At 38.3% G+C, this 16,800-nt stretch overlaps 1 protein-coding gene across 2 annotated transcripts in view; it reads left to right on the top strand.

Moving 5' to 3' along the window:
• The window catches only part of Klhl12 (kelch like family member 12), a 52,467-nt gene that overhangs the window by 16,307 nt on the left and 19,360 nt on the right, over positions 1 to 16,800 (top strand). The window contains exons 2-4 of one of the 2 annotated variants that reach the window (XM_048809706.1): positions 7,344 to 7,584; positions 11,165 to 11,318; positions 12,737 to 12,954. In XM_048809706.1, the coding sequence (XP_048665663.1) occupies positions 7,390 to 7,584; positions 11,165 to 11,318; positions 12,737 to 12,954 (567 nt within the window). In that variant the 5' untranslated portion in view covers positions 7,344 to 7,389. Of the gene's footprint in view, positions 1 to 7,320; positions 7,585 to 11,164; positions 11,319 to 12,736; positions 12,955 to 16,800 lie in introns of those variants that run through there. The other variant, XM_015483852.2, reaches the window with a different exon arrangement.

Here is a 16,800-nt window from a genome sequence, read left to right as displayed (position 1 = left end):
TTCATTAAAAAATGGTGCTGGTTCTGATCCCCTGAATTGTTTTTGTAACTCATTAATGGGTCATGACTCACCTTGAAAAGCAAAGAGAACCTGCTCTTGAGAACCTTGGCTTATGCTAAGGTTCATTGGCACTGCTTGTAGTAGCAAAATAATGCAAACAATTAAAGGTCTAAAACTGTTGAATGGCAAAATAAATCTTGGCTTATTCATAAAATGAAACACTATCATTGAAAATAATTACACTGGCAGCAACACGTTATTGAATATCAAATAAGGTTGGCAAGGCCTGGCACAATGCATGCCTGTAATCCCAGAAATTCAGGAAGCTGAGGCTGAAGGATTGCCAGTTCAAGGCCAGCCTCAGCAATTTAGTGAGACCGTGTCCCAAAAAGGGCTGGATGTAGCTCAGTGACAGAGATGCCCTAAGTTCAATATCCAGGATCGATAAATTAATAAGGTTGGCAGACAGGGATACAGAAGAATACATTTGGTCTGACTGCCTTTTGTAAATTGAGAAATTTGCAGAATTAAGGACAGTTTAAGGATACAGACATGTTAAAGACTTTAAAAAGGGAATGTTAATTCTGAATAATGGTATCTCTGAATGTATAAGAACAGAACATTTAAAGTTTATTTCTTTATAACAAGGTAGTGAGAACCTGGGTACTCTATACTAAAATCTTTATTCTTGCCTATATGTAATCTGTTTAATCCAAAACAATTATACGTTTATAAATATACTTAAAGAACTGTTAGCAGAAGTCATAAACTGCTGGGCACCATGGTATGCCCTGTAATCCCAGGCTGAGGCAGGACAAACATGAGTTCAAAACCAGCCTCAACAAAGTCACAAACTGATTATCTATACATCCCAAATGCCCACAAACTTGTTTTGTCTGTCTTTGCACAGTGGGAAAAATCTATTGCAGCTCAAAAGCAGCCATGTCTTTTTAGAGAGTAGGGCTTATGCTCTCCAATTTGTCATGGTCCCACCTAGAGTGATTCACTCATTGCAGTCATCTGTTGGCTCCTGGAGGCATTTGAGTTTGCAACCACTGGTGTAAAACCAGAAGGAACCTTCAGGAGCATCTGATCCAATGCCACTCATTTTCTAGATGAGGAAATAAGGAGATCCATAGCAGTTTGTGAAAACTAGTGTTTCATTTTCCAGTACTAGACAGGACCATGGAATGAGGATCTGAGAATATCTATTGAGCACCTACTTGTTCTTATGGTATGTCATTTTTATATCTGTATTTCTGTGAAGTAAGTTGTATGCTCATTCTAAACATGAAAAATATCTCCCCCTGATTTTTTATTTACTGACGGAAAAGGGGTAGAGTCAGTTTCTTAGCCTTTCTTTTTTCTTTAATCACACTGCATTGTTTGTTTGTTTTGTTTTTCCTTCTTTGTTTACTTGTTCTATAGTGCCCAGCACATAAAAGGTCCTCAACAAGTTTGAGGAGCACACTAGGCCTCAGCTACTATGGATTGCCTTATGAGGACACACAGGAAATAGATGAAGTTGCATCATGTGATCCTTAGGTTTCCTTCAAGTTCTACACTTGTGGTTGCAACCTTGAATGCCTGCAGGGACCAGTAATTTTTCCTTAGATGACAGGATATGAGCCAGTATTTGAATCCAGATCCTTCTGAACCAATTAAGCCTCATGTTCTACAATCTCAAATCACTTAAAAATTCCTTTTGCTCCTTGCTTTTATCAGAACTTCTAACTAGCAACAAGTAACTATTACAGAATAAGTAAATGGTGACAAAACACTAACTTTGATCAAAGAAAGTATAAGTGCTAACAGTCTGATGATTTTACCCCTTATCACTAAATAAAATATTAGACTCACTTTCTCTGGAGGCCATACATTTTCCATTAGGGAAAAATTAGAACTTTGGAAAATTGGTAAACTTAAGATTATTACAAAGGAATAAGAGCCCAAAGAAATTCTTGGATGCCCTGTGTATTCGTCTCGTTCTCAGGAAAGCATTTGCTCAGATAAAATTAAATGTGCAAGGATTTTATTAGGGGAAAATGTTTATATGTAAAGGAAAATACAAAGCTAGAACCATTTGACCTTGATGCAAGTCTGACCCCATGAAGGAAAGAGGAAGAGAGAACAGGGTGACATGTCCAGGAAGTCCACCTTGAAGTGTAAGGTTCAGCAAAACCCTTTGGGATAAGGTCTTGGTCCACTCACAAGTCTTTTTGTCAGCTAACCAAGGAGTCCCATCTCCCCTGAAAAGGGTTTGCATGCTTATCTCTGCTAACCTCAGTTGGAGGCAGGAACCAGCCCTTGGGAGCTGTGGCCTTGGCCTGGGTGCAAATTCAGGAAATTCACTTCTAAGCAGCATTTGGATCCCTGCTTGGGTAACACTCAGTAACCTGAGAGATGCATTCTCATGTCCAGCACACTGGCAGTACAAAAGTGCAGTGCATTCTGCCTGGCCTGTTTACAGATTTGACATACTCCATGTACTTGATCTAGAGTTCCAAAGCAAATTTCCTGTGTTCCCCCACTGTTTGTAGCTACCCTTCACTCCAGGTGTCCAACTATAAATGCAAGATGACTTATGGAAACTGACTGATTGATTCACCTTATTCAGACCCAGCCCTCCTGAATGTACCTAAGAAACCAAGAATATTGGGTCAGAGAGGCAAATGACTGGAAATATTCTGATATGGGAAGGATAATGTTACCATTACATAAAGACCATTATGTGCAAGGACTGTAACCTTGAAGAAAACAGAAGCCTGAACTAATTCCAACTTCAGTATGTTGTCTTTCTTGGTAACAGCTTCTCCATCTTTTTCTAAGAAATTGGGCTTTTCCACCCTCCCCTATACTGGGGATTGAGCCCAGGAGTACTATACCACTGAGCTACATTCCTGGCCCTTTTTATTTTTAGGCAGGATCTCGATAAGTTGTTGAGGTTGACTTTGAACTTGTAACTGAGATCAAAAGCTATGCCACTGTGCCAGTAATGTTGTAGGGGACAGATGAAGCAGGACCCCGGATAGGAAATAGGAAGCTGGTTTATTTGGCTGCAGAAAGGTTCAGAGGGCAAAGCTTTCTGCTGTAATCAATCAATCCCCCTGAACCCCAAGTTCAGGCAGTTTCAGAACTTTATACCCATCTTGGAAGGGGAGGGGCTCAGAAGTTCAGTCTGCAGAAGTTCACACAAAAGCAGCTTTTTCTTTCAATGTTCTGGGCAAGTTAACCCTTCAAGGACAGTGCCTGAGAAGGGGAGAGCTTCTTCTCCCCTTTCTTCCCTCTCCCTGCCAGCTGTTACCATGGAGCCCAATTAGTAACATCTTCTCTAATCTTCGAAATGTAAACATCTCTGTTTAGCTCCAGCCCAAGGCCAGAGGCCTTCTTAAAATAATCTTTTTCTTATCACACTCTGCATTTGCAGACACACTTCCCTTGAAAACCTTTACAGATTGTTATATATGTATACATATATATATATATATATATATGTGTGTGTGTGTGTGTATATTTATATTTTTTTTACTAGATATCCATAAATGTTTGTGAAAAAACTAGTAAAGAGGTGTTCAGCACCCGGAGTGTTGATCTCTTTCAGGCCCGTGGCCAAATTTAATTATTGTAAGAGCAAGAGGAAATAGGAAGCTTAACTACATTGAACTCTTTTGTAGAGATTCTTTTGCTCATAGTCCTTTAATCAATTATGGTGAAGATTTCTGGAGAAGCTTAATTAAGATTTTCTGTGGGGGAGAGGGTGCCACTACAGTAATAGTGGGCATATACCTAAACAAAGCCTCTTTTACCTGTAATCCCAGAAATTTAGGAGGCTGAGGCAGGAGGATATCAAGTTCAAGGCCAGCCTCAGCAACTTAGCAAGGCCTTAAGCAACTCTTGTGAGGCCCTGTCTCAAAATAAAAAACAAAAAGGACCCAGGATGTGGCTCAGTGGTTAAGCACCCCTGAGTTCAATCCCTGGTACAAAAAAATATAGATAGATAGAGATAAAAAATAAATATGTAAATAAAATAAATATCATATATACATAAATATATGTGAAATATATAATATCAATATATAATAGTATATAATTAACAAATATATATTTTTATATATTTATTTATATATATAAATATATTTTTATATATTATAAAAATACATATATATTGGGCTGGGGCTATAGCCTCACGTGTGAGGCACTGGGTTCGATCCTCAGCACCACGTAAAAAATAAATAAAGATACTGTTGTCCATCTACAACTAATAAAAAATTTAAAATATATTATATATATATACACACACACACACACACATGCATATACACAAAACAAAATTTTAAAAACCCCTCTTTAAGTTCTCATATTTGGAAATGTCCTTAATTTAGCAGTAAGAAACTAGGGCAAGGTCATTAAAGGTTATTTTTGCATCCAGAAAACAAGGAATTATTTTTCTTTTAAAGTGTACATATTTTTAAGTCACATGTCCAGAAACAAAAGATTTGAAAAACCTCCTCCCCCTCCGACTCCCCCTCCAAGCCAACTAGTTCCTCTTCACAAAGAAACCAATGTGGGGCTGGGGATGTGGCTCTAGCGGTAGCACGCTCGCCTGGCATGCGTGCGGCCCGGGTTCGATCCTCAGCACCACATACAAACAAAGATGTTGTGTCTGCCGAGAACTAAAATAAATAAATATTTAAAAAAAAAAAAAAAAAGAAAGAAACCAATGTTATCACAATTACATTTTATATATATTCAAGCATACGAATATTTTCCTGCCTTTTTAATGCAAATAATAGATACACTGTTCATAGGTTATTATTAAATTGCATAAATGTACCACGCTTAATTGAATCAGTCCCCTTGTTTTCAATTCACTCTACAAACTGCTGCAGTGTACAGCACTGCACATACATAATTTTTCATATGCACATGAAGGATACATTTATTTAAAAACCAAGGTATATTTACATTCATAATTCCAGAATATCCTCAACAGAATTTATACCAATCCTGCACTCTCATCCACAAAATGCAAATGTCAGGGAGCGTTTTAGATCAGGAAGGTATAATATGGAAGATGGAAATGTTATGTAAAATTAGAATGCTGTCCACTTGGCTATGATTTTATTATCTTTAAGAATCAAAAGTCCACACAGAGGAAAACCGTGTAAGCAAACATACTTAGTTTGGACATTCACATAAGCTGGGCCAAGAAACATCTTTCCCTTCTTAGCCATAAGAGAAGTGCACAGAAATCTACCAGAAGCAAAATTTCTGAACAACGTTCAGCATCAATGACATCGCAAAAGTCAGAAGAGCACAGTGGAGATAAGGACTACTGGGGCCTCTTTAGGAAGATCGTTTGCAATTTTCCCTCACTAGTGGCCACAAGCCCCTTCCACTTATTGTCTTGGAGTGAAAGAATTAAAATAACCCAAGTGGTTATGATTGGCCGCTTATGATGCAGAGAATTCTGAGACCTGTGGACCGCAGCCCTTAGAAGGCTCTCACCGCAGCGGTGGGCTGTATAAAAAGGCCATCGTGGACCATGGCCTCGAAGAAATTTGAAGCCTCTGCGGGTTTTCTCTGTGGGAGTGGATTCCTAAATATCTCGCAGGTAAATTCTACTCCCTGCAATTAGATGCTCAGCTCTGAAAGCCTTGGAATCATCAGTGTCGGCCAACCACGGAGCTGCAAAGCTGCGCGATCCCCTCCCTGGCCCACCTTTTCTTTTTGGCCTCCTCCTGATGTATGGAAAGTCGCGCACCCGGGTACAGGCCAGTCACGTGATGCCGCCTCCTCACATGATGCGGGCGGGGCGGGCCTCGTGCTGCATTACGTCATCACGTCGCGCGGCCGCAGAGACTAGAGCCGGGACGACCGCGGCTACCGATCCAGAGCCTCCGGGTCGGGGCGGCNGCGGAGGTGAGTGGCGCGGACGTGGTGGCATTCCGCCTTTCTACCCCTCAATTCCCGATTCTGGCCCTTCCCCCATCCTTGGTCGCCCTCCCAGGTGGAATGGGAGGGTCGGCGGGAGAGGAGGGGTGCTGGGGCTCGAGCGGCTTCCCCTCGGTTCCCCAGCGCCGCGCCCCTCCCGCTCCTCCACCTGGCGGTGCCTGGTGGTTATCAAGGGAGGAGACCCTGTTTCTTATCTGCAGTTGATCCTTCCAGAATTTGGAAACCGTCGCCCCGATCTCCGGTGGTGAAACCCCTTTATTCAGATATTAACGCAAGTTCTAGAATAGATCACTTCCGAAAGGTGAGGGCGAAGACTGCTGAGACTGCTCGGCCAGGCAGGAATGCCCAGAGGAAAGACTACTCTGCACTAAGGTTACAATCAGTTTTGACAAACCGTTAAGTCTAGTCACAGGCTGGGCCCTGCGGTAACGCCCCAGAGCACCTTCAGAGACTGCAGACATTTGATCAGACCTTTCTTGCATCCTTAGAGTTAAAACCAAGTTGATTTAAGGAAAACGTATGCTTTTTTGTAAAAGGAATCTTGCTAAGTCGTCGGAGGGAGTATCTGGAGTGCGTATAGAGAAATGCAGCCATAAACAAGTTGATGAGAATTTAGGATATGGTTTTGGCATTCAAAAATTAGGACTGAGTTGTGGACTTTTTAAGACCAGTTTGACTTTTCTTCCTCATTTTAGAAAGTTTTGTGTTTCAAATAAAACTGTCTCAATAACAACTAACCCCATTTCATTCCTCAGAAATATCCCTGAAGGGAAAAAAAAAAAAATCCCACATCTAGTGTGACTAAAGCCCATCCACAATCAAGAAACTACTTATGCTGATTTTCAAATGTGTAATCTGTTAGTTTATTTAATTAATGCATACAAGTGAACTTTGCACAGTCACCCCTTTGATCTTTACAGGGCATATAGGTCCCAGGAACTCAGGGTTGCTGAAGTCCCTTATATAAAATGGCATTGTATTTGCATATAACCTATTCACATCCTCCTGTATTCTTTAAACCATCTTTACATTATTTATAATACAATGCAAATGCTATGTAAATATTCTTTACCTGTATTGTTTAGGGAATAATGAAAAGAAAAAAAATTGTACATGTTCATTGCATATGAAATTTTACTTGTTCAGTGTTTTTTGATTCATGGTTGGTCAAATCCATAGATGTGGAACTAGAGAAAAAAGAGGTAACTTTTACTTGGAATAGTTGGTGGCTAGATCAAGGTGGTGATGTCAGTAATAGGAGTGTTCTCTACTTCTGGATGTTTGGGTCTGAAGAAGCCTTTTCTTGATTCCTTAATTTATAAAGTTAATTGAGTGTATTCAGTTTCCCCATTTATTCAAATATGCTCTTCATTTTTTTTTCTCTTGTAGTGGCAGAATCCAAGGACCCTTTTTGTTTTTTCTCCATATTACTTGATGGGAGGCATTATGGCCCCCAAAGACATAATGACAAATACTCATGCTAAATCCATCCTCAACTCAATGAACTCCCTCAGGAAGAGCAACACCCTCTGTGATGTGACATTAAGAGTAGAGCAGAAAGACTTCCCTGCCCATCGGATTGTGCTGGCTGCCTGTAGTGATTACTTCTGTGCCATGTTCACGAGCGAGGTAAGTGGTATGATGTTGCCGCACAAATGAGACTCAGAATACATAATCTTGTTGATGTCTCTTTTCACTGAATAAAATAGTAGAAGTTTGATATGATAGTGAATTTTTATGGTAGAGTAGTTAAAACAGACAGTCTCTGGATAAGATGTGTGTTGTTTTCCTCATCTCTAAATTAGGGGTGGGAATGATAGTACTACATAATAACATGAGATTACTGTAAAGATTATTTTAGAAGGTTACATATAAAGTGCTTAGAAGAGTCTCTAGTGTATAGTAAAACACACAAATGCATTGGATTTTACTTAATGTTTTTTAAGTTTGCCTTCCAGATTTCTCCCAAGATTTAAAGGTGAATACCAGGGGAATAGGAAGGAAGGAAGGAAAGAGGAAGAATAGGATTCAGACCTAATCCAATGCCTTCTAACAATATATGATGAAAAATCAGTATCCATTCTACCAGTATAGATTCCAGAATGATTTCAAATGAGGGGAATAAAATCTAGTGAATGACTATGCAGTTGTAAAGAGTATGACTTGGAAAAAAAACTGACTCATTAATTCTAAGAATTAACAAAGGGAATTAGCAATAGGTTGTCTTTGACAAGTTAAGGATAATTATTTTTATGGACCAGCTACTGTGCTCCATGTTCGTTATGCATATCTCACCTTGGGGGTAGTGTTGCCATCTCATTTTACAAATAAAGGAACAAGATATATTAAATGAGTTGCCCAAAGTCTTGAACTTGTAAGTGGTAGAGGCAGAATTTAAGCCTGTATTTTCTGACTCTAAGGCCCAGTTTTCACCTACTGTGTTAACTCAGCCTCTGAAATACACATTTTATAGTCTACAATCTAATTTTAAAACCGGTATAGTTTATGTTACTGTGAGCCAGTGCTCAGTCACTTGGTTGGTAGGAAAAACAGAAACTTGACAGGTCGTTCCTGCTAATGTAGGCTAATTTAAAATGATCTTATGTAACATAACCTTACATATCCCTGTGCTATACTGTTTTCCACAATATCTCCCATGAGAAGCAGTTGGCAGGTAACTGGGTAAGGAGAATGCAGCTGCTGAGCATGAAATGGGCTGCTAATGATATATTGTGCATCCTGTTTTTTGTCAGCTTGAAAAAATTTGTCTACATTATTTTTTCCCACATTGAGAAATAAGTATGGAGTTTTGTAAAATCATTCTCTTTTTAAAAACTGTTTTTATCAGGCAAAAATGATACGTGGCTTATGTTTACTCTTAAGAGTAATTGATTTAAAGGAAAGTGCCCAGACCTGGAATTCTAGGTTTGTTTTCTTGGCAGTTCTGTATGAACCCTAGCAGTCATCTAACTGCACTGGGTGGATGTGTAAAAGAATGGTTGAACTAGATGGTTCCTTGTTATCTTCCAGCCATAACATGTTTCTCAAATGTGCAAATGAGAGATCACAGGACTGAGACCAGAGGACCTGGGTTTTACCTGTCTCCTTGTCCCTTACTAATTAAGTTACCAAGCTCAGGTCATATAACTTATTTTTTTTTATTTTTTTAGTTGTTGATGGACCTCTGTTTATTTATTTATATGCAGTGCTGAGAATCTAACCTAGTGCCTCACACATGCTAAGCTCTACCACTGAGCCACAACCCCAGCCCCCATATAATTTCTGTAAACCTTAGATCATTTATCTCTTAAGTAACAACAACATCATGCTTAACCATCTAACCAGGTGATGTGGGAATTAGATGAAATAATCGTAAACAAGAAGCATGCTGACAGATTGTGGTGCAAAATGTAAATGTGAAATGTTCTGAGTTCTTACATAAATATAATAATTTTCATATTTAAATTGATTGTCTATTGGAAATACAGTTGATTTATTGAAAGACAGAATACACATACTCATATCTTTTTTTTTTTTTTTTTTTTTTNAGCTTAGTATAATTGGTACTCATATTTTTTTTTTTTTTTTTTTTTTGGCATCAGGGATTAAACCCAGGAATGCTTAACCATTGAGCCAAATCCCCAGCCCTTTTTAAAAAATTGAGACAGGGTCTTGCTAAGTTTCCCAGGCTAGCATAGAACTTGTAGTCCTCCTATCTCAGCCTTCCACTCACTGGGACCACGGGCATGTACCACCACAGCTGGCTATTAGTGATGTTTTTTAATGTCAGGGATTGATTTGTGTTTTTGCTTTGTTAAGAATGCTTTGATTTCTCTATGGTTTGATGAAGAAATCAAAGATAATAAAGCCATCTAGTTCATAGTGTAAGTGTACTAGAGTTTTGTGGGTAATATCACTAAAGTTTAGATCTAGTAAAGTTTTCATGAGGTAATCAGCTTTCAGATAGATTATTGCCTGTAAAGTTGAAGATTTTTACTCTAACAATTTTTTGCTGGGCATGATGGCACACGCCTGTATTCCCAACAACTCAGGAGGCTAAAGCAGGAGGATCACAAGTTCAAAGCCAGCCTTAGTAGTTTAGTGAGGCCCTAGGTAACTTAGTGAAACCCTCTCTCAAAATAGAGATAAAAGGGCTGGGGAATGTCTCAGTAGTTAAGTACCCCTGGTACTTCAATCTCTGATACCAAAAAACCCCACATTTTTCTGTGATTATCTGGCCTTATCAGTACTCATTATTTCAAGGAACTATTCTAGACCAAATGTACAACCAATTACAAGTTACTCAGTAATCCTAAAATAGAGTCATCCCAATGTTTTGTAATTGAATTTTGTATTTGTGTGTGCTAAGGAGCAAAGCTATGGCCTCACACATGCTAGGCAAGGACTCTGCCACAGAGCTAATATCTCAAAGACCCATTTTTTGAAAAAGTATCAAATAATTCAGTTGTATTCAGAATGTTAATAGAAGGCCCCTTGAGGTAACCTGCATGTTCCTTTTCATCATTACCAACTTTAGTCTAAAGGTAGATGACAGAATTTGGTAAATTTGGAAAATGTGGACTTATAGCCCACAGGATCCTCTAGAAGCTTCATATTTTGTATGTTAAAAGCACATGGCTGGGTACAATGATACATGCCTGTAATCCCAGTGGCTCAGGAGGCTGAGGCAGGAGGATCATGAGTTTAAAGCCAGCCTCAGCAAAAGCAATGTGCTAAGCAACTCAGCAAGACCCTGTCTCTAAATAAAATATTAAAAAGGGCTGGGGAATGGCCCAATGGTTGAGTGCCCCTGAGTTCAATTCCCATTACCAAAAAAAAAAAAAAAGCTCATGGACACTAGTGGTGTATTCATACTGCATTTGTTCTATTCTTTAAAATATCTATTTTTGTTTTAATATGGAGTTGGGATTTTAAATTATTCACTCGTAAAATTGGTATTCTACCTCTCTATACTCCTAGGGTTACAGATAACTGCCTTCTCCATTTGAAAAGCTCCAAATTTATGCCCTATTTCCTTTATACAAATCTAATAAATAGATCATCATTTTAAAAAAGATGTTTATATGATTGATATTATTAACATCCTTTTTATCTGTGGGGATTTGAGATTTTACCTTTATGTTGTAGAAGTATTCTTAGAAAATATTCTTAGATAGAAAGTAGTCTTTCTTATCCTGTGAATTTTCAGCTTTCAGAGAAGGGGAAACCATATGTTGATATCCAAGGTTTAACTGCTTCTACCATGGAAATTCTGTTGGACTTTGTATACACAGAAACAGTCCACGTGACAGTAGAGAATGTACAAGAACTGCTCCCTGCAGCCTGTTTGCTTCAGCTGAAAGGTACAGACATTGAAAGTTGGTTTTGTTCATACCAGAATAGCCCTGGAAATATTTAAAATAGATATAAACTTAATCATAAAACTCATGGAAACCAACTATGGGAACATAAGTTTACCATCCGTGGTTTTTGAATCTTTGAGCAATGAAAGATCAAATGTCAATAACATTATGAAAAAGCCTCTCCAAATATGAGTATCCAGCTATGAAAGAGAGTGTTTACACCTCTTCTGTTTTTTAAAACAGTGGAAGAATGAATAATATATATATTTTCTGACACATACGTGTATATGATACCCCTGTAAGAGTTCGTTCTTCTAAGCCAAGGAGGAATGGAACCTGATGGTATTCATTGCCTGTATAGATATATTTAACTGCTTGGCCATCACATGGCCAGATTGATATGGAGCCTACGGGCACTTTTCATGGTAAACTTTTTTGTATCTTTAAATTTTTGATTCATGTAAAATATCTATTAAAATTTAACATGACATAAGAAAATGACAGTGTAAAAGTCACACAAGTAGACATAATCTCCCTTCCAGTTTCCAGGCTGTTTTCATTCTTTGCTTTTTATATACATATAATTGAAATATTTTCCATTTTTATTCCAGGATAAGATAGAAGTTTTTGCATTAGTCCAGAGTTATAAAATTGAGGTTACACTCTGAACTTTTTTTTTTTTTTTTTAATGTGGTACCAAGGTAGAACCCAGGGCCTTGTGCATAGTAGAATTTTAGGCAGGCACTCCACTACTGAACTACAACCCCTACTTTGATCTTTCTGATTAGAGAAGTATGAAATTGTTTGTAGTATTTTCTGTTTTTTCCTTCACTGGAGCCTTTTAATAAGGTTTGATGTAGAGTATAAAATAGTTACATTTGCTGAATTATTAATTAATTTTATAGATTGATTTCCAAGTTTTATAGTTTTGCTTAATTGTGCTAGTGTCCCTGGAAGCAGTTCATCTTGCTATACTCATTTTAAAGATGAAGCAGAGGCAGATATAAAATTCTTATGAAAGTGACATAGCTCATAAGGCAGAAATAAGATTTTAATTCCTTAAACATAGAATTTCTAGCCAGGCGTGGTAGCACACACCTGTAATCCCAGTGACTTGGAAGGCTGAGGCAGGAGGATTGTAAGTTTGAGGCCAGCCTCAGTAACTTAGTGAGACCTTGTCTCAAAATTTTAAAAAAAAATTGAAAAGAGCTGGGGATATGGCTTTGTGGTTAAGCACCCCTGGGTTCAATCCCTGGAACTGAAAAAATAAAATAAATTTTCTAATCTGCTTCTTAGGTGTTGAGCTGGTATTCCTCTGAGAACATACAAAGATGATGGTTGACATCCAAGAATATAAGACCAATTCACACCTGACCCAAATGTCTTGGAAGTATATTCACTACCTATGTTTGTTCTAGGGGTGAAGCAGGCCTGCTGTGAATTCTTAGAAAGTCAACTGGACCCTTCTAATTGCCTGGGTATCAGGGACTTTGCTGAAACTCACAATTGTGTTGACCTGATGCAAGCAGCTGAGGTTTTTAGCCAGAAGCATTTTCCTGAAGTGGTACAGCATGAAGAGTTCATCCTTCTGAGTCAAGGAGAGGTGGAAAAGCTAATCAAGTGTGATGAAATTCAGGTAAAGATTTGACTTGGTGTTATGGTTTCTTCAAAACTGGGCCATATCACAATGGGGGAGGGGATTAGATCTCATGAAGATTCAGGGGAGAGCAGGGGAGTGGAAGGGATGAGAAGGGAGGGAGGAAGGAAAAAAAGATGGAATGAATCTAATAACATCATGTTTTATTTATTTATACACTCTCTAGAGGGAATATCTCCTTTTTTGTATTTGAAAGTCAATCAAGAAAACCAATAAAAAATAAATATAGGAGTGAAAAGATCAGTAAAGAGAAAAGGGGGAGGGAGAAGTGGGAAGGGGAATGGGGATTGGAAATCAGATTCCTTTTATGTATAATTATGTCAGAAGGAACTCACATAATATGTATAAATATAATGCTCTAATAAAATAAAACAGGGCCATTACAAACTTGCAAAGGAGTTACTATGCTTCTGTATCAGAGCTTCATAATTAAGCTGGCTCCAAAGACTTCAATTTATTTGCCTGTTTATGGAGAAGGAGTTTACCATATTCTTCCTTAAATATATGATCCTAGTGGTTAAGAACCACTATTAAATAGAGCCAAATAAGCAGAGATTGGAAGCAAGATAAAGGTCCAAAGAATACTATTATCCATTTACTCATTTTACAGAGATTTATTGAGAGTATCCACTATGTGGCAATCACTAAAACAGGTGCTATGAATCCAAAACTGGTAAAATACAATTCACAGTGTAGAACTAGACACAGACGTATAGACAAAAAAAGAACAGAATATAATGAAAATAATGAGCATATACAAAGTAAGAAAATCACACTGGGCGGCACATGCCTGAAATCCCAGCAGCTCTGGAGACTGAGGCAGCAGGATCACAAGTTCAAAGCCAGCCTCAGCAACTTAGTCAGGCCCTGAGCAACTCAGCAAAACCCTGCCTCTAAAGAAGATACCAAAAGGGCTGGGGATGTGGCTCAGTGGTTAAATGCCCCTGAGTTCAATCCCCAGTACCAAAAACAAAAAGAAGAGTAAACTTTTGCCCAGGAGTGGATCAAAAAGGAAGAAACAAAAACCTTTGGGCTGAGCATGGTGGTGCATACCTGTAATCCAAGTTACTAGAGAGGCTGAGGTAAGGAGATCATAAGTTTGAGGCCAGCCTTAGCAACTTAATGAGGCCCTAAGCAATTTAGCAAGACCCTCTCTCAAAAAAAAAATTTGAAAGGCCGGGGGTGCTGGGGATGTGGCTCAGTGATTTTTTTTTTTTTTTAAAGAGACAGAGAATTTTAATATTTATTTTTTAGTTTTCGGCGGACACAACATCTTTGTTTGTATGTGGTGCTGAGGATCGAACCCGGGCCGCACGCATGCCAGGCAAGCACGCTACCGCTTGAGCCACATCCCCAGCCCGTGGCTCAGTGATTAAGCACCTCAGTGTTCAATCCCCATTACCACACACACACACAAAAAAAGTTTGGTAAAAAAATGAGGGCCTGCATAAGCAAGAGCCAGACATAACTGCTTTACAGAGTTGCACAGGCATGGAAGGAAGGGTCCTGTGAACTGGATGTTAAAAGAGTAGTGCTTCATCTAGCAGAGGAAAAACTACCTGTGCCAGGTACCCACTCAGTGACTGAACCCAGCAAGAAGAATCTTAGTCAACCCCAATTCTAAATCAAAGTACCAGAAGTTTAGCAAAGTTTTTGTGCAGATAGGTCTATAGTTAGGCTTAGAATTGGAGTGAAAAATCCAATGCCTTTGACACCTGTAGTTTTAATCTCTAATAGCCTAATTCTGTAGATAGCAACTTCTGGAAAAATACCTGTCAGAGCCAAGTGGTAGGATAGACTGTTGGATTTTGTTTCCCCCATTTAGGAGAAATTTGATTTTCTAGGCAAACTAGTAAGATTCTCCTCACTTTTCTCCTCATGCTCCTCTGGTAATAAGAAAATTGGAATTTTCATTAAGGGGTTTCCTCATGGAAGCTAGTGGCACCTCAAAAGGTGTACCTCTGTTTAAGCCGAGATTTAAATTTTATAAAGAATTAAAAATTTGATTAATAGTCTTAAGTGCCGCAGGAGGAATTTGTTGCTTGAAGAAATTCTCAGGCTGGGGTTGTAGCTCGGTGGTAGAGTACTTGCGAAACATGTAAGGCACTGGGTTCGATTTTCAGCACCACATAAAAATAAATAAATAAAGATATTGTGTCCATCTACAACTAAAAAAAAAAAATTAAACAGAAAGAAAAAAGAAATTCTGTGATTTTGCGGGGGGTTGGGGGCATACACCAGGGATTGAACTCAGGGGTACTCAGCCATTGAGCCACATCCCCAGCCCTATTTTGTATTTTATTTAGAGACAGGGTCTCACTGAGTTCCTTAGCACCTTGCTTTTGCTGAGGCTGACTTTGAACTCAGGATCCTTTTATCCCAGCCTCCCAAGCCACTAGGATTACAGGCATGCTCCACACTGGGCCTCTGATATATTTTTGTAAACCAAATGATTACTTCCTGAATTATTTTGTCAGAACTAAGATTTTTATGTAACAAAATGACAGATTTTATATATATATTTTCTGAGGGAAAATTTTTTCCCTCAGAAAATAAATTTTCTGAGGGAAAATTTATTAGGACACATTGGTGAAATTGTTTCTAACAAAAGAGGAATTATCTTGCAACTTCACATGCTGTTTCAGCCCAAAGAGACTACTGTTACAAAAACTGCTGAGTCAAGAATATGCTAAAGGGGGATGGGGTGGTGGCTCACTGGTAGAGCGCTTGCCTAGCACATGTGAGGCGCTGGGTTCAATCCTTAGCACCACATAAAAATAAATAAATAAAAGTATTGTGTCCATCTATAACAAAAAAAAAATATATATATATATATATATAACATATATATATGTTAAAATCTTAGTTCTCTTCTCATGGTGTAGGACATGTAAATCCTTGTGCTGACAGGCCAAGCATAGCCAAAAATTGTATTCTTCAATCTTGGAAACTGGCAGTTTGTTAGATTTGCTTGAAAATTGGCAATTTGCTTGATTTTTCTTGATTTATCCATAAAATAGAAAATATAGTGAATGAAATAAGCACTATAGACATAAAGTTCACTGTATGTGATAATAAAATAGCCGGTACTTATTCAGCATTTACTATTGGTTTATTTACCAGATATTTATTGGGCACTTACTATGTGCCCAGAACACTTCTAGGTGCTGGGATCCAGCTGTGAACAAAACAGACAAAAATCTGTTTCTTGGAGCTTCCATTCTAAGAAGTCTGCTCTTGGTATTTTTATCTTATTTAATACTTACATCTCCATTTTTTTTTTAAATATTTATTTTTTAGTTGTAGTTGGACACAATACCTTTATTTCACTCATTTATTTTTATGTGGTGCTGAGGATGGAACCCAGGGTCCCGCACATGTGAGGCAAGCGCAAGGCAAGCGCTCCACCGCTGAGCTACAACCCCAGCCCCTATACCTCCATTTTTGAAAGAAGAAACTGAGGCTTGGAAATTAACCATTATACCGCACCTAGTAAGTAGTAGAGCCAGGATTCAAATGCAATCATTCTGGCTCCAGAGTCTCTTCTGTTAACCACAAAAGCTGGGAGCTTTGTCACATGGTCAGTTTGTTCGTAATTTTCCAAATGAGAAAGCAATTCAGATGTAATTTATTTTATTTTGGAGCTGTGAAGACTTAGGAACAAAGTAAAATGTAACAAAGCCTTATTCAGAAGTTAGAAGCTTACTTGAAAAACAGTTTGAGAGGGTTTTTTTTTGGTTTTTTTTTTTTTAGTTTTCCGTAAGTATATATTAAGACTGGTCTTTGCTTTTTATCTGTAATTACAACAAATGGCATATTTTTCTA

Source organism: Marmota marmota, unplaced genomic scaffold (genome assembly GCF_001458135.2).
Source record: "Marmota marmota marmota unplaced genomic scaffold, marMar, whole genome shotgun sequence".
Lineage (NCBI taxonomy): Eukaryota > Metazoa > Chordata > Mammalia > Rodentia > Sciuridae > Marmota > Marmota marmota.
The sequence above is the reverse complement of the archived record's forward strand: the minus strand, read 5'-3'. Positions and strand labels throughout refer to the sequence as shown.